The 24,397-nt window shown below is 36.8% G+C and overlaps 3 protein-coding genes and 1 pseudogene across 7 annotated transcripts; 3 read left to right on the top strand and 1 right to left on the bottom strand.

The window, feature by feature from the left end:
* Positions 1 to 100: 100 nt before the first annotated feature.
* LOC111456236 (1-phosphatidylinositol-3-phosphate 5-kinase FAB1B-like) lies at positions 101 to 12,629 on the bottom strand. Of its 4 annotated transcripts, none has more exons than XR_002712724.1 (14): positions 11,958 to 12,629; positions 10,961 to 11,632; positions 9,845 to 10,588; positions 8,516 to 8,669; positions 8,037 to 8,381; positions 6,712 to 7,593; positions 6,294 to 6,625; positions 5,282 to 5,405; positions 5,035 to 5,202; positions 2,910 to 4,379; positions 2,201 to 2,467; positions 1,580 to 2,111; positions 1,245 to 1,312; positions 101 to 847 (listed from the first exon to the last, which is right to left on the bottom strand). XR_002712724.1 is itself a non-coding variant. In XM_023098051.1 (12 exons), the coding sequence occupies exons 2-12, from the start codon at positions 11,566 to 11,568 to the stop codon at positions 1,770 to 1,772; spliced, it is 5,436 nt and encodes a 1,811-aa protein (XP_022953819.1). In that variant the 5' UTR covers positions 11,569 to 11,632; positions 11,958 to 12,629; the 3' UTR covers positions 1,408 to 1,769. The 4 variants fall into 4 exon arrangements, 1 of the variants encoding a protein (XP_022953819.1); XR_002712725.1 differs by having other exon boundaries at positions 1,764 to 2,111; XR_002712726.1 differs by having other exon boundaries at positions 10,961 to 11,618.
* On the top strand, positions 262 to 1,253 carry LOC111456239. 2 transcript variants are annotated; one of them, XM_023098054.1, is made up of 3 exons: positions 262 to 505; positions 745 to 869; positions 975 to 1,253. In XM_023098054.1, the coding sequence occupies exons 1-3, from the start codon at positions 335 to 337 to the stop codon at positions 1,111 to 1,113; spliced, it is 435 nt and encodes a 144-aa protein (XP_022953822.1). In that variant the 5' UTR covers positions 262 to 334; the 3' UTR covers positions 1,114 to 1,253. The 2 variants fall into 2 exon arrangements, with proteins under 2 accessions (XP_022953822.1, XP_022953823.1); XM_023098055.1 differs by having other exon boundaries at positions 1,025 to 1,239.
* Positions 12,630 to 14,787: 2,158 nt separating the features above from the next.
* LOC111456339 lies at positions 14,788 to 17,228 on the top strand (annotated as a pseudogene).
* A 6,147-nt stretch (positions 17,229 to 23,375) lies between these two features.
* Positions 23,376 to 24,297, top strand: LOC111456219. The gene is made up of 2 exons (XM_023098035.1): positions 23,376 to 23,749; positions 23,904 to 24,297. The coding sequence occupies exons 1-2, from the start codon at positions 23,547 to 23,549 to the stop codon at positions 24,109 to 24,111; spliced, it is 411 nt and encodes a 136-aa protein (XP_022953803.1). The 5' UTR covers positions 23,376 to 23,546; the 3' UTR covers positions 24,112 to 24,297.
* Positions 24,298 to 24,397: the final 100 nt, after the last annotated feature.

The raw sequence follows: 24,397 nt of genomic DNA, 5'->3' as shown, positions 1-24,397 counted from the left end.
TACACTCAGGGTTTCCACCTAACTTTGAAAAGACACACCAGCCACTTACCAGAATGAGAGAAAGAGAGAGAAGTGTATAAAGAAATAGAGGTATCATGGGTTGAAGATAAGCCACATCAGCTCTCACATTACTATATTAGATGTACATTTTATAATAATGCACTATGATCAAATAATTGGAATATTTTTTTTATCTCTATACTTTATACACAAAAATATGGAAATAACACTATATATTTGTATTTAAAAAGCACTAAATATGTGAAGCTTAAAGGGGAAATAGCAGAAAACAAATGGGAAACAGCTGCAATTTCTTGTTCACTGTCTCAGACTGATGGCACTAACTTGTTGTTGTTGTTGTTCTTCTTCTTTCAATGTTTCTCTTCTCAAATCTGGTCTTTCAGTTTCAGCTAAGCCTATTAGCAGAATTTGGATGCTCAAACCTACGAAGTTTCCACTCAAGAAGTCACTCCCATTGCAGATCAGATCTTCCATTAAGAACAAGGTCAACATCTTCTTCCTTTGTGTCTCTTTGTGATTCTTCTTCATCTTCTTCTGTCTGCGCAATTTCCTTTAAAACGAACGACTTTATAGAAGTAAATAACGGTTCTGATGGAACCTTATTCTCTGGTTGATACACGATCCAAGTCATTGCTTTTTAATAGGGTGACTTTGCTTCTATGAGCCATTCGATAATAACGGTTGGTGAGTACCTGAATATCAAGTTTGATGAAAAACTAACAGGTTTTCGAGGATCAATCGGAGGGAGTGATTTGCTACACAGACGAGAATGGGGAGATCGTCTGCGAAGGATATGATGAGGGCCCTCGCTTTCACCCAAACCTACCTGAAAAAGGCAACCATCAAAGGTAAATGAATCAGTATTCTGAACTAACCCATTGTTCTAAAAAGAGATTTTATGGGAGCTGTTGGATTGATGGTATATGTTTTTGCTGTCTTTTGGCCACATCTAGAGAGACAGAGATTATTGATCTGCTACTAAAACAAAGTTGGATTCATCTAGGAAAAGGTGGAGGAGAGCTAAGCCAGGCTGACAAAGGTGTAGCTGTTCAAAACGACTCGAATGCTAATGGTTTCAACTCCTTCTGCTAATCTAATTAAGGTCCTACTCTTTTGGATCATATGGATCATACTCAAATATAATATCGAATGTATGTACTTGGCATGTCGAATGTAAACAGACAATATATTGTTTTAATTCAAGTAGTTTCGAGTAGATGTACTTTCTTCTGTATCTGAATCGCCCCGAATTTGCATAGTTCGTCTTGCATTCATGAGGATGAGCACAATTCTGCAAGGAAAATAGGTAAAGTCCGAGTCAAATTCTTAAAAACTTATGGCTGAAGATGTGTGGTTGGTATTCTCTGTTCTAGCTTAGCAGCAGAGAGAAAAGAATCCAGACATTGAGATGTATGATTAAAGTACAACATTTGGAGGTAATATGTTCTGTGGAAGCATATGACTAATATGGAGAACAGAAGCTTTACACTGTAAATCTAACTATAACACTACCTATTTTATACAATGATCCTAATCAAGAGGTGAACTAATATTATACCTCCTTCCTTAGTGGCTTTAGCGGCCTTCTTTCACACCTCACGAATTATCATCACCTCCTCTTGCTCTTCAACAATGCGATTTAGACCAAAAGGAAAAGGGGGGGAAAAGAATCTACCTAAAAGAATCAATTTACTCGAGATAACGAACAAAAAGTGAGAGGTTGTACTCTGAGATTCACTCACGTCTATCTACAACGTAACGGACACGGCATCAGATTTTCCATCCTGCATGTTCTCGTCACCTAAGTCAGATTGAGACTGGCTTGGAACGATAGATTGTGGAAACCATTGGTCTGGGACCATCAGGAAGTAGGTTGTCATTGCTTTTCTGAACCTCTTCTTGTATTCCTTGGGGGAGATCACTGTTGGGGATGAGTTCTTTGCCCCGCCGAGAATGCCTGTAGCCTTCACCCAAGTCTCGAGGTGCTTGTCCCACGTATACTGTCTCATGAAATCAATGATCCCGATAACTAGTTCGTGTTTCTCCTCATCCACCCCAACCAGCAATGAGTAGTCCATTACGCCGATTGACTGCATCACCACAGTTTAAGTGATGTGTGAGAATGCGTAGGAAGATCGTTTACAGAACATCAAGAAAATACACATGCTGATAAACTTACGGCAAGAAATGATGTATCATTCCAGACAGCTCTCTCCAACAATCGTTTTGCTTTGTTTCCAACGAAAATTGGAGAAGTTCGCATTGCTTCAATCAAGTTTTGGTCCAACAGAACTTTGTTATTCCCAGTTGAATCAGCATTATAGCGTGATCTTGAGGATCCTTTGAGATCATAAAGTCGCGTAACATTTCTTCTAAACAGAAGATTCTCCATAACCAGAACATCCATCTTTGTTTCTTTACCTCCTTTAAGATGTTTTGCCGTAACCTTCCACCATGAAAACAATAACAAACAGTAAATTTCAGAGAAGATAACCTCTCAATTATCAAGCCACAATATTATAACCACTGTAGGCTAATTGAAATGACTTCAAACATCCGAAAAAAGTTCTTATGTCTTCGTTCCTACTTATACCAGCGATAAAGATCTTTATTCTTAAAGATAATTAGTACGTGTAGTCCAGTAAGGAACAAATTTTGCATTCCAAAAGCAGGAAATTTTTGTCTTTTGCGTGTGTGTGTGTGTGTGTGTGTGGGGGGGGGGGGGNGGGGGGGGGGGGGTTAACCATCAAAATATGAATATGCCGTTTATAATAGACTACTATTAATCTATCTCGAAGCGTCCTCTTTTCTCGAGCAATGGAAAATTCTCTAAACATTGTTAAATTTCATAACCTGACGATGTATTGAAGCTAAAGGATTAGAAGTACCTGGTAGATTCCAAGAATCTTTGCTAGGCATGTAGGACTTCTCGTACCAATTGATTCAGACAAATACTTGAAATATTCAGGTGCAAATTTAATAAATGACTCCAGCTCTGTCTTGGTGACTTGCTTAATTATAAACCGATCGTCCAGAGTTTTGGCAAAGAAAACATTACTCTTACCACCTTGGGCTCCCCACTTCTTACAACGACTAAGAGACTTGACAAAATCAAGTTCTGAACAACAAATCCTCCTCAAAGCTTCAAATCGTCTTGCATAGTAACAGGTAACAGAATATTTTACTCCACCGTGCGGGCCATATTCTTCGAAAACAATTCTGGGATTAAGGGACTTTGGGTATAAGAGTGGATCCAAACTAATAGAGGTACGAGGTCCAGAGATGGATGAAACACTGTCATCTAAAGGTCCCACACTTTTGGAAGTATCAAAGGAGAAGTCATCAGAGGACTGCAAAAATGATTCTGTGTAGGATAAGGAAGGCAATGAATCACCACAATCTCTCAGTTTTTCTGCCTCATCAATCAGCTGGGAATGATATTCTGGTGACATTAGAGCGTAAGCTATGATACTTGAAGGTTCATCATCATAGACCGGAACAACAGTTTCATTTACACCAAGAGGCAAGAACAGCCTAGCTCCACCTTGAAACTCTAGCTCCCAGAATGAGGACAGAAAGACAGGATTGTGTTTTGCTAGTACTTCAAGTTTCTGGCCACTAGCTAGGAAGTTTTCATTAAATAAATAATAAAAGTTTGAGGAAGCCGTCTCTAACTGGCCTGCAAAGTTTTCGGTATCATCAAGTGCCTTTGAAGGAAGCGATTGAGAAACAGCATGGGTAACCCTGTCGACATTCTGATCTTCAGAACGATCATTCCACACAGTAATATCGATCCCTGATGAATCTGTCACAGTTGAATTGGATAAAGTATGGGGATTATCGTTTGTTATTCCAACTACAGAACCATTTTCACCTGTCCATGCAGCCTCAAGTGTATCTGATAAACTTACCATCCTAGAAAACTGCTGTGTCTTTGATTCTAGGGTTTCAGATGGATTATTAATGCTTTCTTCTCCTTTATCTGATTCTGAATCTCCAACTTCTTCGATTTGAATGTCAGGTTGCGCCATGCTGGTAACGAACTCCTTTACACTACTTGATCCTTCATTACACTGTTGATTGGCAAGACGAGAGTCAGAAGATTTAAGGTCTTCAACAAATTTGCTGTTGGTGCTAATTTCAGAGAGATTCTCGCTATCAACCACAAGTCTCTCTTCGGATTCTGCAATAAAGCTGCCAGCAGAGTTCCCTTTATCTAAACTGGCTGCATGGATCAACTGCTGGTCCCATACATAAGCTTGAATGAGTAACTTCCTACGCAGATAGTTGATCTCAAGAATGTCTACAGTACCCCGACTCTGTTTTCCTTTCTCATTCGCAGTCTTATGGAGTGATTCCTTGACCACAAACAATAAAACCAACAAAATTAGCAAGAACTTAGATAACTTCGAAATGAACTTTAAACGTAATAAGATAAGTTCTTTATATTTTTATATATAAGAAACAATTGTGGTTTTGGAGACGAGCAAAGTTCTTCATGAATACATCAGTTTGGTATCACTGAGATGAAATCATGTATATATATTAACTTCACAATAAAAAAGTCGACGAGAAGATATTTACTTCTAAGGTTTGTTTCTTTTTCTAAAAAAATAATAATAGTCAGGGGATACATCAAAATTTTTAGGCATACACACATAAAATGGCGTAAGAAGAGTTCAACAACTTTGATCCATCCTCATTCCTTAACGATACAAGCAGATTACTCAAATGAGCCATCTAAATGGTCAAAAAGGCATATGCACCATACAGCAAAGCAGTATAATACGAGTTCAACCACTATGAAATATCCTATACAAGATTACTAAATAGATCGGGGAGTAGAAAGAAAAAAAAATGTTGACCAAGTACAAAAAAACGAGCCCTGAAACTTGAGAGATTCAAACTGAAAATTACAGTGTAACCAAAATGCATTTCCAGAAATGTTTAGGAAAGATGGTTAGATGTCAAAGGGCAGTCTAACTTTAAAATTCACCATTTTAGGAGGCTCACCTCAAATTTGGCCTTCTCTTTTTGCAACAATGCCTCCAACCCAGCAATCTGGCGCCTTAGTTCCATTTTTCTCATGCTATTAATTGTTCCTGCACTAGATATTTTTTCTGCAATTTGACCAAGAGTATTCAACACTTCGGAAAACAAAAGCTCAGCCTGGTTCACCACCTGCTATAAACAGATAACTAAATCATCCATGTGCAGTAAAATTATATCATAAACATCTCAAATCTAAAAGTTATTGCACCTCATCCTTTTCTTTTTGTATCCACTCCTGATTCTCATAGTTGAAATCCAGTTTTGATGGTGGAAGGTATACAGAATGCACATCAGTTGAAGCATAGCGAAAACAAGCAATCATTCTCCCATATCTGCACAAGTAAAGCAATGAAAGAAGATATTTTCAACTTTGGCTACTCTGATATCACCCATAGGTTGAAAAAGAAGATGCGCTAGTAAAATGAGAGACGGGTATGATTTTCAATTTGGCTAGCTTGATATCCCATATAGGTTGGAGAAAAAAAAAGAAACAAAAAAAAAAGAGAGCTCCTCACACAAAAATGCAATATGTAGCAGCAATTAAGTTGAGACTTCAGCTTCCAGAAGATGCAATTATCTTACATAACTTATCAAATTGAGGTTAAAAGAGTGGAGTAGCTGACTTCCTCCAGCCAGTCAAGTAAAAATTTTGAGTATAAGTTTTGAATATTTTTTTAGATCCTGTACCGTTTACAGCCTCAAATTGGATTTGAATTGGAGGCCTTTTATTTGTTCCTCTCTCGAGGCACGGGAACACCTTGTCCCATATCCTTTAGGCCGTTTTGTTTGTCCTCTTTTAATGAACATCTTTCTGTTTCCACTATTAAAAAAAATCATTGCATTCCGGTGATATGTGGACCCTATGTATAAATAATAATTTTCTGAATCAAGTATAAAAAATAAGCACACAAGAAAACGAAACCAATATATAAATTTACACCAATTATTAAAAATGGCCTACATAAAACTCTTTATGGACTTAATTACAGAAATAACAAATTGACTTTAAGTAATACGAGAACAATCAGTTTCATTTCAGTTCTATGCTTTGATATGTCTAATGAAGACTCTGGTTTCTCTCTTTTCATGGAGGAGTCATGCATGAAATTGAGAGGCAAATTACTACAATTATGTATTGCCCGGTGTATATTATATATGAATATGGACTGATTTTGTAAACTTTTTAAAATTCAAATACTTTCTAGAAGCCAAATACTTACCCATAAAAACGAAGGCAATCTCTATGTAAGGAGTGGCCACAGCTTGCTACTCTGCTAGCAGCAATGTGGTTTGAAAAACTGAGCTCTAAGAACTTCCCAAATGAGAGTCCCCATGCAGCATCTGACATCACTACTCTTCGAGTAGCTGGGGGGAAGCCATTGTTTCGTGGGCATCGCAGGCATCTATGCCACATCCAAATCTTCCCTTCCCTTTCACCTGGCAAGAGAATTTCTGGTAACTTTTTAACAGATATCGTGAGGGTGCCCTGTCTATGAGTATAACAGTGAACATGTGCTTCTGCAGGCATGTCGCAAGAATCGCATCGGTAAGCCTGAAATGGTACAAGGACTTATTGTTTAGTATTTCCAAGTTTTCAACAGAGAGAAATCTGATGTACATAAAAATAAGACAGCTCACCTGATTAAATAATTTGTCCCTTAAGAATCGGCCTAAAGGTTTATCAAAAGTCCCATAGTATTTGATTCTAAAGAGATGCGACCTCTCACAGACACTTCCTTTCGATATGCACCTCGATGATAACGAGACCAAAATACTTTGATGGGCAGAAGATGCTGTAGGGAAGTCATCTTTACCTGCTCCCAGCTCCTCTTTAGAAGTTCCAAGCTCTTGATGATTTTGATTATTCTGTTGCGCAATTAATGGCTCTGAGCCAATTGGCAGGCCAGATGCCACTGAGTTAGCGTCTTCAGTATCAATAGAAAACTTGTCATTCCCCAACAACTCAACAGATCCTAGTTCTTGATGTTTTTGATAACCATTATCAGAAGATTCTTCCATTTCTCCCCGGGTACCCAATGCATTTCTCTCCATAATATGATATGGAGAAGGCTCATCACCATAAGACTCTGAACCAATTGTCCACGACACGGGATCAGAAGAGAAAATTGCTGTTGAATTTGCTATGGATGAACTTGGTTGTGAGAGTTGAGAACTAGGGCCATTTTCTACAAAAGGTACAGTGCTATTGCCTGATAAGATTAGACCTGAGGTAGGTAAGCTCATGGATCTTTGTGGCTCATCAATAGATAAGCTAGGTTGCTGCCCCTGGCTGGCAGGGAGACTGAAATCAGGCACCATTGATATGGATCTCTCAGCAACAGATGATTTCACAGGAATTGCGACAGTAATTGGGGAGTTCAAGGGAAGCTCTGGTAGAGAGGCTCCTTCATCAGCAAGAAAAGATGTTTCCAAGGCCAAATGATAAGCAGCAAAAACTCCATACTGAACGACTCGCTTTGCCTTCTTCAACTCATCTTTGTCAGCACCTCTAAGTAAAATCTAAAAGAAATAGACATGCAAAAGGTATAACTACTTAAGCCATTAGTCTGTAATTACACATTTTCTCTAAGTAAAGCACAACAACCAACGACCACAAGTAGCTCATTCCCTGGACCACTAAAAAAAATGAAACAATCATAGATCTGAATACCCTCATCAGTCCTACCCAAAAGAAAAGTGTGCAAGGAAAGTAATTTTGAAATCTCCAATCTGTTTTTCCTGCGGATAATCCTAAGGATGGAAATCAACAGGTGAGCTATATTCATGCAGAATTGAAGTTCTGCCATTCCCAAGTTTTTTTCCCACCCTCTTATTTCTAGAAATTCTTGATGCATTACTTTTTATGCCCACAAAGACACATGTGCTTTTACACATTATTCTCAATAACACACACACACACACATATATGCATAAATTTGGCGATAGATATATCAAGAACTTACAGTACAACCCAATGGCTTTGGGCAGCCTTCAAAAAACATCAATGTCTTCACCGATCTTTTCCCTCTCTGTCCAGAAGAGGTCAGATCTTCCGTGAACCTTTCTACATGAAATAACTCACAGTATCCCAACTTTGGCGATGACAATTGATCAATTGAAGGAACTATCTGTGCACCTGTACAACGAGCTATACGCTCCAAAAGGGGTCTTTTGATATTAAGAACAAGCGATATATCTTTTGCAAGTAGGTACTCTTGTGCATATCTTGATACCGATTTTTCAACTAAAAGAACATCAGGGTGGTGTGCATCAATTTTTGCAACTGCCATCTTCAAATGGTCAATCTCCTATAAAGGTTTAAATTAAATTAGCCAAGACATGAGGAAAAAATAAACAAATGGATGCATGTGTAGTACAGATTATATACAAGCACTGGCAATTTATAATTAATAATTGTAGATTGAAACTAAAAGGTTACAACCTGCTGCAAAAGTGTATCGAAACTTGATAAGTGATTGGAAACCCGTTGGTATTCAAGTGCACCTCCAAGAATCAGCAAGCGAGACTTTTCTATCCTTGAGATCATTCTCCGATGGGCCACATTCTTCTTACAAACCACCCCTTTTACCACCATACTAAAAGAAAAGTTATTGAACTACTTGTCAGAAGCTTTGAAGAGCTAGAAAAGTATATGTAACTATAGAATAAAGATGAATGAGTTATTGTGACTAGGGACGGAAATAGTAGCATTCAACATAAGTATGGATCACATCAAACTATATATATATTAAGAAAATGCTTAAAAATAAAGCACTAGCCCTTGCAATATTGGAAAGAAAGAAGAAGTTTAAAGTAATTGGCTAAATTATTCAAATCCCCCAGAACTTTAATGTTAGTTCAATTATACCCTAACCACTTAAGAAGTTCTATTTCTACCTTGACATTCAAAGTTGATTCAAATATATCATCGAACAGTTTTACTGTTAAAAAAGGTTACAGAAATTAACATGGTGCTGCAAGGTAAATAAAGTAGTGGCAGATGTGGTCTTTAAAAATGAACGACAAATAGGACAAGTACTGATAACTAGGCAATAACTTTTCAAAAGACGTATGCCATTCATTTTTTAACCTACCTCTACATCAGTGATTGCACAGTGATCATTGATACTAGCCACATTCATTTTCTAAAAGCCACGTATTTCCCTATTCTGTTTACAACTCAGCAACCACGTCAATTTTTATCACTTATTTTGACAGTAAAATTGTTCATTAGCATATTTGAATCAATTTTAAATGTCACAGGTAAAAGTGAAATTTCTTATATAATAGAATTAAAATTGAAGCTAACCTCAAAGTTTAAGGGCATTTCAATAATTTAGCCAAAACTTTTTTAACAACATTAGGATGTAAATATACATGGGAAAAAATATTGCAGCCATAATTAAGGGACAACTTACTACTTCAGTATTCAGAAATAAATTTTGAAGTTGATAATTCAGAACAAAATCAAATTTATGAGGAAAAATAATGGCAGTTACGATTAAGAACTTGAAAAATGAGTATTCCTGTCTGTTTAAGGGAAACATAATCTATATTTAGAAAGATGCAGAATCATGATGCCACAAAAAGTATATAGATTCATCAGTGGAAAAAAAGCGGTCAAGATTGAAATAATTGTGTAATCAAGCCTGACAACGTCACAACATAAAACAGGACAATAGTTTTTGTTACAAAAACGCATACACACAGAGCAAGTAAAACAGACAGTTTTCTGACAGATCAAAAGCTATATATGCACCATAACAGTTACCTATTGCAGCGAAGTCCTGAAGCAATACATTTGACTTTCACATATCCACCTGGGTCCATCTCACCACATTTACTCATATCTGGCTTTAGTAGTGTGGCAGCCTCCCAAGAGAGGGCAGTAATTATCTCCAACCAACTCTCTTTATCACTGACCTCACCCAAAGGAAGGTTCTCAACCTGCAACAATTGAGCAACTAAAGCCCTAAAATGTCCATCGACAACATTCTTCATGACATTCTTGTGCTCCTCACTAGACCTATCCCTGCTACGATATTCCCCACTCCCAAAGCTGCTAGAGGCTCGCAAATATCCCCATTCACCTGCATCATGTCCCTCATCATCATCGTCAAAGAAAGTTTCCCTCTCGTCTTCTTCGTCTTCAGGTTCAGGTGGGATCCAGAGAAGCTCATTATTCTCAAAATCAACAGGTTCAGACTGAACATCATCTGTAAAGTCTAAAGAGGAATGCCCTTGATCTTCTCCATAAATGAAATTTGTGTCTCCCTTTTGGTCAAGATCGGGAATTCCTTCCAGACCATGTGAATAAAAACTTTCCTGCAAGGGAGAGCTACTTAAACTTCTGACGTTGTTGTTTTCTTCATCAAGCTGCTCATTATGTGGTCCATGATCATTGCCAATCTCATCAGATTCAGCTTGACCAAAGTAACTTGAGACTTGAGGAGGAGAATGGCTTGCTTCAGTATCTGACTTGTATGCACCATCATAATCGTCCTTGCCAGCACTCCTGAAAACAGAGAAACCACGAACCACATGAGTTAACTAACCACAAAAGATGTTTCACTCTACGCCGAACTAATTAAAATGACTACACAGGTAAAATGATATTGAAATTTCAAAATGAAATCCAGAACATTAACTACTCTTCAATCCTATAAGACTTGGAAATATGTCGCTCTTATTTTCTCAGATCTATGGCCAGTTGATCAATTTCAAGGATCTTCTACCATTAATCTCAACCTTGAGGTTGAATCAAAATATTGATTAGTAACAAAGAGCGGAGACCCTATAATAGAGGTGGTTGGAAATGATCAAGATATTAAAGGGATTGCAGAGGCCAATCAAGAACAAAACTAAATGTGAACATGAGAGACAATACCTGCTCATGGAATAATTTTGTGGTATATCTCCTATGCTAGAAAGAATGTCTGTGCTCCTTCCCGAAGCCGATTCACCCGGTTGATCTCTGCCTGTTAAGATAACAGATGAATATTGTGGGCTGAGACCAGAATGCTCTTGAGCTTGTTGGTTGGCCTCAAAGGAGTAAGGCACAGAAGCAAGAGTAATGCTACTCTCAGCAGTGCCACTAGATCTAGTACTGGACAAACTTGCCACTGATGTTGAACTGGAGATATCCTGGTTAAGCACCCTGATCTCATGATCTGGAGCAGCTATTCCTTGATTCCATTGCTTGAAGCAATAGTTACAAACACGAATTCTCTCCCTCTCCTCACGAGGGACCCTTGAGTCACCTGATGGAGCAACTATTGAGTTTGCTGTACACTTGGCACAGAAGACTCGACCACAAAGTCGGCAATGGTGTCTACGGTTGATAAGGGTAAATTGTGCGTCACAATCGTAGCATACTCGGCAGCTCTGATCGGGCATCCAAAAATCCCTCGATACATTAGCTGATTCAGATCGCCAAGGGATCCACGACTTCCAATTACCAAGTATATCATTCAATGTCTTGTCTGGAGAATCCATTGACCGCCCACGATTCCGTTCATTATGATATGCTCATTTGATACGAAGACCTGACAAATTCAACCTGAAAAATGAAAATTCAATCACCCAAGGAAGGAACCGCCATCAAACTAATTCAACCTTAACGCTAAGGAAGAACAAGCAAAAGGAAAAAACAGCGAAAAGGGAATTTCGTTGTTGCAGAAATGAAATCCACTTCCGAATTCGCCTATTAGACCTAATTCCATGCTTCGCATCGTCATTGATCTTCCAGCAATGAAAGATGATGTAGTTTCGCCATTAAAGAACCAGACCCCAATCTCAGACATAAATTAACTCGAAAGTAATGAAAGCGTGAACTAAATACATCGAATAAGAACAGCAGCAAGATCAAGAATCTTCTAAGCTACCTTCAGTGAGTTCCAATCAAACTCCTCCGAACCGACCGAATTCAATCACTTCCCCCCGATTACTCCCACCACCAGCACCTTCAGCTACAAACACATAATACAGACAACAAAAATCACAACACTACTGCATATTCAACAGGATATCTTCATCCTCTCCAACTTCACCATCACCATCAAACACTTGAAAGTTCAACAAAATGCATAAGGTGTCCAATTCCGATTGGCCTCAACTTGAACTGAATTTGACCACCACCACCAAATCCTCCTGAGCGGAAAGGAAGAAGCCAGCTCAACTCAAAGTTGGGCTTTGGATAGAAAGAATCCGTGATTCACTACCAAAAAAAGTTCAGATAGTGTGAAAGAAAGGGTCGGTGAAGAGATTCAAGGCGAAGATGGCGTAAAGAGAGAGAGATTTCTCGCAGATTCCCTAAACCAATCAACACAGAATTCACCGATCATCTCCACCACAGAAATCAAAATTTTGCATTCATCTGGTCCAGCCAGATCGATAAACACCTCCTGCAAATTCTTCCGCTAATCTTAAAATCTTCAGTTCTTGGCTAGTCAATCACATGCTTTTCTTCGTAATTTTGATCACTCTTTTGCAAAAATCTTTGACAGTGCCCGAAAATAAAACGAAAAAGATGGAAATTGCAATATCTGTTTTTTTTTTTTTTTTTTTTTTTTTTTTGCAATAAGAACTGAATAAATATTTTTTTTAATTTAATTATTGTTCTTTTAAGCTTTAAATTATGCTTTATTTAATTAACGGGTCAAAAACGTCATTGAACACTGCGAACATTCATATTAATAAATTAATAAATAATTTAAAAAATGATATATCAAATAAAAATCAACTTTTCCTTCAAACTGTAACTCTCTAAAATGTTATTTTTTATTTTTTAAATTCAATTTACAATTTAAATATTTGGTTATAAATATGAAAACTTTTTAAAAAATTAGTGATTATTAAAATATTTAATTTCAAAAAATGCTTTTGTATTCTTCAATTGAATTTAAAAAATTAAAAAAATAAAAAAATTTAAAAAATTATTAAAATTAGACAATAAAATAAATAAAATTAAAAAAATAAATATGGAGACTGGAAATAAAAAGAAATAAGAGATAATTAAATTGTAAGCTGTAATATGCAAATGCCCAAAAATAAATTTGCGGATGCCAGCTGTCTTCCACTATAAGCAAAATTATATTATAATTAATATTATACAAATCTGTTGCCAATTCGACATTATATTTAATCATTAAATCTCATAATTTCTACTACTAATTTTGTCTCGCCTTTTTTTTTAATTTCCAAATAAACTAAAATTTTCTCATAATTTTATTTAAAAAATTAATACCCGTGATCGATAATTGAATAAAATTTCTCGAGCGGATCAATTTTAATAATTTTATATTATATATACATATTTTATACTCATTTAAAAAAATAAGGGTAAGAAATAGTTTTTTATAACAGAGTTAAAAAGAAAAAAAGAATTGTATTTATTATTGTCTCTGTGCTAGTGTTCACACCCAGGGATGCCCCTTTAAACCGATGTGAGATTTCACGATCCACTTTCTTAGGAGCCTAGCATCTTTGTTGGCACATGGACCCTTACAAGAGATGGTTCGTTTCTCTCTCCAACCGAAGTGAGACCTCATAATCTACCTTCTAAGAGGTAGCATTGTTGACACACTGCATGATATCTGGCTCTGATATCATTTATAGCAACTTGAGCTCACTACTAGCAAATGTTGTCCATTTTAATCTTGTTACGTATCGTTGTCAATCTTGCAATTTTATAAAATGTTTTGAAACATGAAATCTTACCGTTATTAAGGAAAAAATTGAGTAGTTATCAAATTTGGTTGGGAAAATGATTTGTTTGTTTGTTGTTTACTTACTCAAAGGACAAGGCAAGCTTCCTTGGGGGACAATGATTTATTGAATGTCGTGAATAATAAAATATTGATTCCATAAATTTCACAGTTCCACGCATTATATAAAAAATAATTAAAATCACAATTATTTTATATAAAGAGTTTTATATTTATTTCTGCTATTAAATAAATAAATATATATATATATATATATATTATATATATATATATATATATATATATATATATATATATATATATATATATATATATATATAATTGCTGTTAGAATAAGCATAATTTTGATAATATTTTTACATGTAAGTTATAAATTTTATACTTTCCCGATAATATATCGTGCATATTAGAACTATCAGGTGAAATGTAGCGTAAATAAGGATCACAATAATTTACACGGATTCAATAATGTGAAAAATAAAAGACGGACTTGATTTGACATTTTTATATTCATGAGTGTTATAGTCAACTCTACCATTTTGACTTTTTTATTTTGTTACACGCCACTTGATTGGTCAGCCCTGTTTTATTTAATTTTTAAAAAATGTAATAAATTATTATTTATAATTATCTTTATTAGATTTTTGTAGATGAGGATCTAACATTACCTTGGGTTTGTTATATTAAAAAAGTATATCTCTCGAAAAAATAATAATAAAAGTCGAAGAGCATAGTTCACCAATGTGTATCTTAGACGGAAACGGTTGGAAGTTCGAATCTCGGTCCACTTTCAACTTAAAAATAATAAAATAATCACTTTTTGTCTTTTGTGAATGGCAAATAATTTATTCCAACCATAGTCCCTAATAGAAAATTAAGGTTAATTTCGCGCGTCGAGATGCCCAGTCGCCGGAATCTCCTGATCGGAGAGGCACCGTCGGTTCTCTCACTTACCCTCTTAAAACCCCAAAACGGAGTTTCTTTACCAATGTGGTGGCGATCGGCCTCTTTTATCCTCGATAAGCAGCGGAAGCCCTTTCTATCTCCCCACCCGCGCAATCATCTATGGTGGACGCATTCCAAAATCCCAACACTAAAATCTCTGCTTATTACCGAAGTAGGACTGCCCACACGGCCGTCGTCACCGGTGATCGACTGGCCCAGGCCCAGGCCGCTGTCGGATTCCTAACCGATGACCAATCCTTGCCGGAAAATGATGTCAGGGATTCTGAATCGGGCAAGCCGTTATTGTTACCGACGAGTTTAATAACTGGAGGAAACAGCCGGATTTGACTAGCTATTCGGGCTTTGGCGGCTGTAATAAGGTCTAGTCAGGCTACGACTATGATGGAGCTCGAAATTGAACTGAAGAAGGCTTTGGACTCGTCTGAAAGTGAGTCATTCTTAACTTCCATGCTTATGGTACTCCATTTTGAGCGGCTAGATGTTGAGGATGGTTGGGAGGGAGTCGTTGGCTAATTAAGGATGATCATGAGTTTATAAGTAAGAAATACATTTCTATTAGGACGAGCGGAAACCCAAAACAAAACCATGAAAGCTTATGCTCAAAGTAGACAATATCATACGATTGCAGAGATTCATTCCTAACATGGTATAAAGTCATACCCTTAACTTAGCCATGTCAATAAAATCATGAAGTGTCGAACAAAGAAGTTGTGAGCATGACTCAAGTGTCGAAACTTTGTTCAAGGACTTTGGAGAAAGAGTCGAGCCTCAATTAAGGGGAGACTGTTCGAGGGCTCCATAGGACTCTATAGTGTTAGGAGTGGATTGTTGAGGATTGTTGGGAGGGAGTTCTACATTGGCTAATTGAGAGAATGATCATGAGCTTGTAAGTAAGGAATACGTCTCCATTGACATGAGGCCTCTTTGGGAAGCCCAAAGCAAAGCCACGAGAGCTAATGCTCAAAGTGGACAATATCATACCATTGTGAAAAGTCGTGATTCCTAACAAGTTTGTGTCAGTCTTTCGTTTGCATCATCTTCTATGCCTTACTTGGTTTAGAAGTTGTGTCCGATCGGATGCACGACCACGAGGCTTTCTTTAACTAAGTAGATGGATGCATTAGAATAATGAGGATTTCAAGTCTGCTAAATTTTGCTTGATTAATCTGTTGTCATCGTTGAAGTCTGTATTACGAAGCCAGTGGACTTGGGCTGTTACAAATGGTATCAGAGCTAGACACTAGGCGGTGTGCTATCAAGGACGCTGGGCCTCAAATGGGGTGCATTGTGAGATCCCACGTTAGTTGGAGAGGGAAACGAAACATTCTTGATAAGGATGTGAAAACCTCTCCCTAGCATACGCGTTTTAAAACCGTGAGGCTGACTATATAAAGTATGTATTCGGTCTAGCTAACTAACTAAAGACGAGGTATTCTCCCTTTTACCCTTTCTCTAATACACTGCTGAACAGTATGATTGCCTTTGGGTGCAACATGAAAAACAATATTTTTCCTCTCGGGGTCTAGTTTGTAACAGCCCAAATCCACCTTTAGCAGATATTGTCCACTTTAACCTAGTACAAACCGCCGTCAGCTTCACAGTTTTAAAACGCGTCTATTAAAGAGAGATTTCCACACCCTTGCTCGTAAGGAATGCTTTGTTCCCTCTCAACTGTTGTGGGATCTGACAATCCACCCTCTTTGGGGGCTAGCGTCCTCGTTGACACACCGCCTGGTATTTGGCTCTGATACTATTTGTAACAGCCCAAACCCACCGTTAGTAGATATTGTCCACCTTGGCTCGCTATATATCGAGCCTCACGGTTCTAAAACGTGTCTACTAAGGAGAAGTTTCCACACCCTTCCTTGTAAAGAATGCTTCGTTCCCCTCTCCAACTGATGTGGGATCTGACAATCCACTCCCTTGAGGGCCAGCGTCCTCGTTGACATATCACTTGATGTCTGGCTCTTATACCATTTGTAACCACCCAAACCCACCACTAGTAGATATTGTCCACTTTGGCCCGTTATGTACCGTCGTCAACCTCACGGTTTTAAAACATGTCTACTAGGGAGAGGTTTCTACACCCTTTCTTGTAAGGAATGTTTCGTTCCCCTCTCCAACCAATGTGGGATATGACAATCCACCCCCCTCAGGGGCCAGTGTCTTTGCTGGCACACTGCTTGGTGTCTGGCTCTGTACCATTGTAACAGTCCAAACCCACCGCTAGTAAATATTGTCCACTTTGGCCCGTTACGTACCGCCATCAGCCTAAACGTGTCACTAGAGAAAGTTTTCCACCCTCTTCCTTTATATTGCTGTGGTTTTATTAGCTTTCATATTTGTTGAAATTCATTGCTAAAATATGCAGAAGGAAGACCAGACAGGACAGGTTTGTGGTTATTCAATGAGCTAGCTAAACTTGATGTCCCTGTAAAGCTCCTAATTGACTCAGAGCAGTAGCATACACAATGGATGAGGTTGATATGGTTCTTGTTGGGGCCGACGGAGTAGTTGAAAGTGGAGGTATGATCAACATGGTGGGCACATGGCACATAGCATGAACAAACCGGTGTATGTGGGTGCGGTGAGAATCCCACATTGGTTAGAGAGGAGAACAAAACACCATTTATAAGGACGCGGAAACCTTTTCCTAGTGTACGCATTTTAAAGCCTTTCGTCGAAGAATCCCGAAAGGAAAAGTTCAAAAAAGACAATATTTACTTACGGTGAGCTTGAACCGTTACAAATGGTATTAGAGGCAGACCGTTACAAATGGTATTAGAGACAGACACTGGACGGTGTGAATTGAACAATAATGCCTGCTTATACGTGAGAATTGGACATATATGCTTTCCAAAATAGAACAAGAAGTGCATGTTATGTTCGGCTGTAAAGTAGTTACAGTCCAGCTTCTCGATATCAGTTCATAAGAGTTCTCTATCTCCACTATATTGCCACCTATACATATGTAACGACCCAAACCCATCGCTAGCAAATATTGTCCTTTTTTGAATTTTCCCTCAAGACTTTTAAAACACATATGCTAGGGAGAGGTTTCCACACTCTTATAAAGAATGTTCCGTTCTCCTCCCCAACCAACGTAGAATCGCACAACATACATATGACATTATATATGTAAGTGTCTCACTCGTCAACTTGAGTATAGCTCAACTATTATATCCTCGACCCAATGGGTCATAAACACATGTACGCATTTCCTAGTTTACATAGTCCTACTCATCCGACTTGATTTGTGCGAATTCTATGATCAGGCGATTTGCTTTCATCAACAAACTTGACTAGATTCGAATTCCCTTCGGTCCAAGTCCTATAACGGCCCAAACCTATCGCTAGCAAATATTGCTTTCTTTAGTTTTTAAAACGCGTTTGCTAGGGAGAGGTTTCAACACCCTTATAAAGAATGTTTCGTTCTCCTCCCCAACCGACGTAGAATCTCACAACATACATATGACATTATATATGTCAAGTGTCTCACTCGCCAACTTAAGTATAGCTCAACTGATATATCATCGACCCAATAGGTCATAAATTTGAATTCTCTTATCTATAGTCTACATAGTCCTACTCATCTTACTTGATTTATGCGAATTCTGTGATTTATCGATCGGCTTTCATTGACAAACCTGATTAGATTCGGATTCCGTTCTGTCAATTAAGCTAACAAAAGTGACAGATTAGATAGAAAGATAGAGAGAAAAAGCAGTGGTACAATAGTTTTAGCATGGATAAGATAGATAAAGGTGGAGATTTATGAAGCTTTTTGAGTAGCAGTTTTAGAACAGCTTCTTAGTTTTAGACAGCAGTTTCTCCCTCAATTCGACCACATCAATCTCTCCGAAGTGGTTCTCAGGAATCCAGTTCCCACTCTTTGGATCTTTCATCCAAAATATGTTCTTCTGTTCAACTGCCTTGATATCATCCGAACCGCTCGTTTCCACAGTTGCTATCACGTTCTTCACCGTCATTGGTGCAGTTGCTCGTTCTTTACGTTGCTCGGATGCAACCAAAGAGCTCAGTCGCCTGCTATTGCATTGCTAAATTAGACAAGTCAAGGCTTTAAAACGTGTCTGTTAGGGAAAAGTTTTCACACCCTTATAAAGGTGTTTCGTTCTCCTCTCCCGTAGGATATCACAATCTACCCCCTTCTAAGGGTGTTTTGTTCTCCTTCCCAATGGGATATCACAATCCACCCCCCTTTTAAGGGTGTTTCGTTCTCCTTCCCAGTGGGATATCACAATCCACCCTCTTCAGGGCCCAGTGTCCTTGCTGGCACTCGTTCCATTCTCCAATCGACGTGGGACTTCCACCAAATCCAACCCCCTTCGGGGCCCCTCCTTACTAGCACACCGCCTCGTGTCTACCCCGTTCGAGGAACAGCCTCCTCGCTAGCACATTGCCGGTGTCTGGCTCTAATACCATTTGGGTCCATCACTAACAAACATTGTCCTCTTTGGGCTTTTCCTTTTAGGCTTCCCCTCAAGACCTTAAAATGGTAGGGAAAAGTTTTCACACCCTTATAAAGGATATTTCGTTCTCCTTCCCCCGTAGGATATCACAATCGACCCCCTTCTAAGGGTGTTTCGTTCTCCTCCCCAGTAGGATATCAAAATCCACCCCCTTTTCTAAGGGTGTTTCGTTCTCCTCCCTAGTGGGATATCACAATCCATCCCTTTAGGTCCCAGCGTCCTCACTGGCACTCGTTCCATTCTCCAATCGATATAAGACTCCCACCAAATCCATCCCTTTCGAGGCCCAACGTCCTTACTAGCACACCACCCAATGTCTGGCTCTAATACCATTTGTAACAGTCTAGACCCACTTCTAGCAAATATTGTCCTTCTTTGGCTTTTCCTTTTAGGCTTCCTCTCAAGACTTTAAAACGCATCTACTAGAGAAAAGTTTCCACACCCTTATAAAGGGTGTTTGTTCTCCTCCCCAACCAACGTGGGAAATTACAAAAAAAAACATATAAAACCAAGCCGAGAAGAACGTACCTTATAAAGTAAACACCATTTCCAGTTAGCTTAGCCATGTCTGAAGTAAAGACCACTTCCTATATCTGGTTTTGAATGATATATATATATATATACACACACACACATAGAACATGAGAATAATATGTTGCAAATTGGAATTTTATTATGAACAGAAACCCCACTTATAATTGTGTGATTGTATTATGTTATTGTGGATGCATAGAACTCTTGGGTGGATACACTCATTTTCTACCAGAAAAAAGTTAATAATTGTTATGTATATTTGAAAGAGACAAGATTTTAATAGGAAATTGGAAGAGACAAGATTAATATTCTCTCAAACATTTCCAAAGATAAGTCAAAAAGGAAATTATGCTGCTGCTTATGTTTAAACATTTCCATTACCGTATTCATTCTTATGATTAAAATATCATCTTCTTTATTTATTCTCAATTCGTGTGAGATCTCATATCGATTAGTGAGGGAACGAGTGTCAGCGAGGGCACTGAACCTTGAAGGGGGTGGATTGTGAAATCCGACTTCGATTGGGGAGGAGAATGAAATATTCTTTATAAAGGTCTAGAAACCTCTCTCTACCAAACACGTTTTAAAATCTTAAGGGAAGCACAGAAGAATCTTGAGTGGAAGAAAATCAAAAGAGGACAATATCTGGTTAAGCTGTTGTAGTGGATTGACATTTTTTTAGGGAGGACCTAAAACTATGGTTACAATCTAACCTAACTCTACTTTTAATATTACTCTAAGATTAAGAATATTTGACGTTTGTGGTCAATGTTGTATGATTTTTTTTAAATAATTAAAAAACAAGAATAATCCAACAACCCAACCGAACCCGAAAACAGAGAGTTGAGTTGTGAACTTTATTCGAGTTACTCGGATCACCCGTTTCAAATTGGGCTAAAAAATTTATCCAATCCAACATGTATACCCCTACTCGAAATTACTAACCACGTTGAAATTTTTAGTATACGAAATTAAAACATTTTAAACTTTTCTAAGGCATCTTTTCCTCCTTTTTCATTTTCCAACCATTGAGGTTCCAATGCTATTATGCCCATTTTCATATTTCATATGCTATTGACAAAGAATTTATATATATATATATTCTTTTTCGTGGTGTGGTAAAGAATCTTTAAATTTAGGAAAAAAAAACATTTTAAAATTTAAAAGATTCTAAACTATGATCGATCAAAATATACTTTGGAGAGCAATAAATTTGATTCTCGTCTTTATAATGAAATTTGCTTTTTCTTATTTATTAAGATTCGTTACGATTGAGATTGAGCGGAATAAAGTAACATAAGTTTGAAGCCAAATTTATTGAGCAAGATAATTTAAAAGATTTCATCAACTTTTTATTCTCATTTAAATAATATTTATTGTTCGTCGTATTTAATTTAAAAAGATAAACTTTTATAATTATAGAAAGTTTTAGAAAAAAGGTTTCTTTTTATTATCTAAAAAAATAAAAAGATTAACACTTTTATTTATTTATTTTTTTTCCTCATTAGTGTATGAAGAATATAAAAAAATAATCAAACCATTTTTTTAATATCTCATTTTTTTAAAAAATTTGTTTGTTAGAATATAATAAGCAACGAGCTAGTGTTAATATTTAATTTAAATTAAAAATTATTAAATAATTTCATAAACATATAAAAAAAACAATTGTGATAAAAAAATTGTGCGAAACAAAACATAATTATAATTTAAATAGGAAAGTCTTGATCAGTCCGATTTTATAAATCAGTCTGAGGTTGACATTTTGTTGGTTGAGTCAACTACGATCCAATACTATTTTTAAATTTATCGTGAAAATTAAAATATTTGACATTGGTAACCAATATTAGTGTTGTATCGTTCGATATTTGAAATTTTTATTATTAATGTAACATGGTAGATAGGTAAGATTCAATAAAAAAAATAATCGGATAATCCAATCCGAAAATAGAGAGTTGGGTTGAGTTAGATTGAATTCTATTTAAATTGATCGTATTATCAATCTGAAATTTGAAATTAGTCCAAAAGATTTTTCCAACCCAACCATCCTCATGGACACCTCTACTTAGTTTGATTCAACTTAATAAATTAATTTAAAGATATTTCAAAATATAAATTTTTAAGATGGATAATTAATATGTTAATCATTTCACTAAACTTGATTTGACCTTAATTAAAGAATAATAAACACGTTTACTTCACTTTGCATTCATTAATTCTGATTATACAAGTAAGTGGGCGGGCAGGTGGGTGTTTCTACCATACTTACTTTAAACATTTATTTATTTATTTATTTATTATTACTGTTATTTTTTCGATTTTAAAGGAGTGGTCCATGTCATTTTTTTTAATTCTAAAACGCATTAAATTTATAATTAAAAAAATAAATCTAATAAGTTAGGTTGTATAATATAAAATTGAAAACAACTTTCTTTCAAATTCAATAAATGCATATATATATATATATATATATATATATATATATATGTCTATTGTTTTTATTTAATTTTATAATAATAATTAATTTTTTAATTTATTCTTCAACAACTTTTAAAAAATAAATTTTAAGTATTTCTAAAATATATATTAAAATTAAGTAATAAATTTCCATTAAATAAAAATGAATAAATAAATATTTTACAAATTAACATCTTACTTTTTATTAAACGAACAAAATAACTCAAACGAATTCAACCCAATAAATTTAGGGTCAGGTTGGGTCGAGTTTATAATTTAATAATAATTATTTAAGTTAAAATATAACGGCACAAGTTCACCCCTAGCAAATATTGTCCGTTGGCCCGCTACATATTACCACCTCAATTAGGAAAACAGACAATATAAACTAACAGCGGGTTTGATCTATTACAAAGAGTATCAAACCAGACATTGTACGGTATGCGAGTAAGAACATTTTTGCTCTCAAGAACGGTGGATTGTGAGATCCCACCTCAATTGGGAATGGAAACGAAACAATACTTATAAGGGTATGGAACCTCTCCCTAACAAACTACCGGAACAATTGAATCTATGAATACACTGTAAACACCTCAATTGGGAAAGCTATAAACTAATAGTGGGCTTGATCTATTACAAATAGTATCAAACCAGACATTGTGTACGTATGCGAGTAAGGACATTTTTGCTTCCAAGGACGGTGGATTGTGAAATCCCACCTCAATTGGGAATGGAAACGAAACAATACTTACAAGGTTACGAAAACCTCTCCTTAAAAAACCAGAACAATTGAATCTATGAATACACCGTAAACACCTCGATTTACTAACAGTGGGCTTGATCTATTACAAATAGTATCAAACCAGACATTGGACGGTATGCGAGCAAGGACACTGTGCTCCCAAAGACGGTAGATTATGAGATCCCACCTCAATTGAGGATAGGAACGAAACAACAGTTATAAGGGTATGGAAACCTCTCCCTAAAAAACCACCCGAACAATTGAACGAGACGAAGTATGAATACAGCCAAGGAAGAAAATTAAAATTTTAGAAGGTGAAAGCAACAGAGCAGAAATAAGAACAGTACATTTTCTGGGGCAAGCTGCGTTTAAATAAACAACTTTTTAACCTTAAAAAAATCAACGTCCTTGTCTCATTTTCCACGTTTCCATTTTTTTTTTTAAAAACAAACCACACACCTTTTCCTTTGTGGATATCATTTTTACATATATAAATCTGTCGTATCCAATTCCCTCACACTCTCATCATCTCCCCTTCCCAAATTCAACACCCCCTTCACGATGAACCACAGGAATCCAACCAATTTGAAGGCTGTCGGGTTAGGAATCCTTGTTCATCGATCCCCAGAACCAAATCTAGTGGTTAAACAATCCAGAAAGCTTGTTTTTTCACTCACTTCATCTTCTAATAACCCATCTTTTCTCAAATCATGTCTTCTTTGCAACAAGAATCTTGACCCCCATGAAGATATTTACATGTACAGGTACTCAATTTTTGCTAAATTCATTAGCTGTTCATCATGGGTTATGAAATAGATCGGGAGTTCTTGTGTTTGGTGATCAAATCATGGAATTTGGTCATGAATTTTGCCGTTTTGTTGTTCGGTTTGTTTGATGATGTTTGGTCGTGTGAAACAGGGGAGATCAAGGTTACTGTAGTGTGAAGTGTCGGAACCAGCAGATTGAAATGGATGAAAAGAAGGAATTAGAAGCTTCTACAAGGAAAATGGTGGAAGCTTACAGGCAATGTCAGAGAAATGAAGGAAGTGAAACTCGCCGCCTCTTGGAGGATCTCCGGCGGCCACATCACCGGCTTCCATATCTCCGGCGACCTGTTGTTTCGTAGTCTCCTCTGTTTTGAATCTAATGGAAATGGCAAAATTGTAATTAAAATGGATGGAAGTAATAGAAGCCCTAAAGAGTGTTTTTTTGTTTAAGTTCTTGTCCATGGGTTTCTTTGTGTGTGTGTGTGTGGTAATGATGTAAGGCTGAAATGAAACATGTTAGAGATAATGTACTAACGTTATCTTCAAAATATCTGTCGGTGTATTATTGAGGGGTTGGGGTCTAGGTACGGGTTGGCAGATCTCACATCGGTTGGAGAAAGGAACGAAACATTTTTTTGTAAGAAT

Source organism: Cucurbita moschata, unplaced genomic scaffold (genome assembly GCF_002738365.1).
Source record: "Cucurbita moschata cultivar Rifu unplaced genomic scaffold, Cmos_1.0 Cmo_Scf00018, whole genome shotgun sequence".
Taxonomy (NCBI): Eukaryota; Viridiplantae; Streptophyta; class Magnoliopsida; order Cucurbitales; family Cucurbitaceae; genus Cucurbita; species Cucurbita moschata.
Note: the sequence above shows the minus strand (reverse complement) of the source record. Positions and strands in the feature narration are given on the sequence as shown.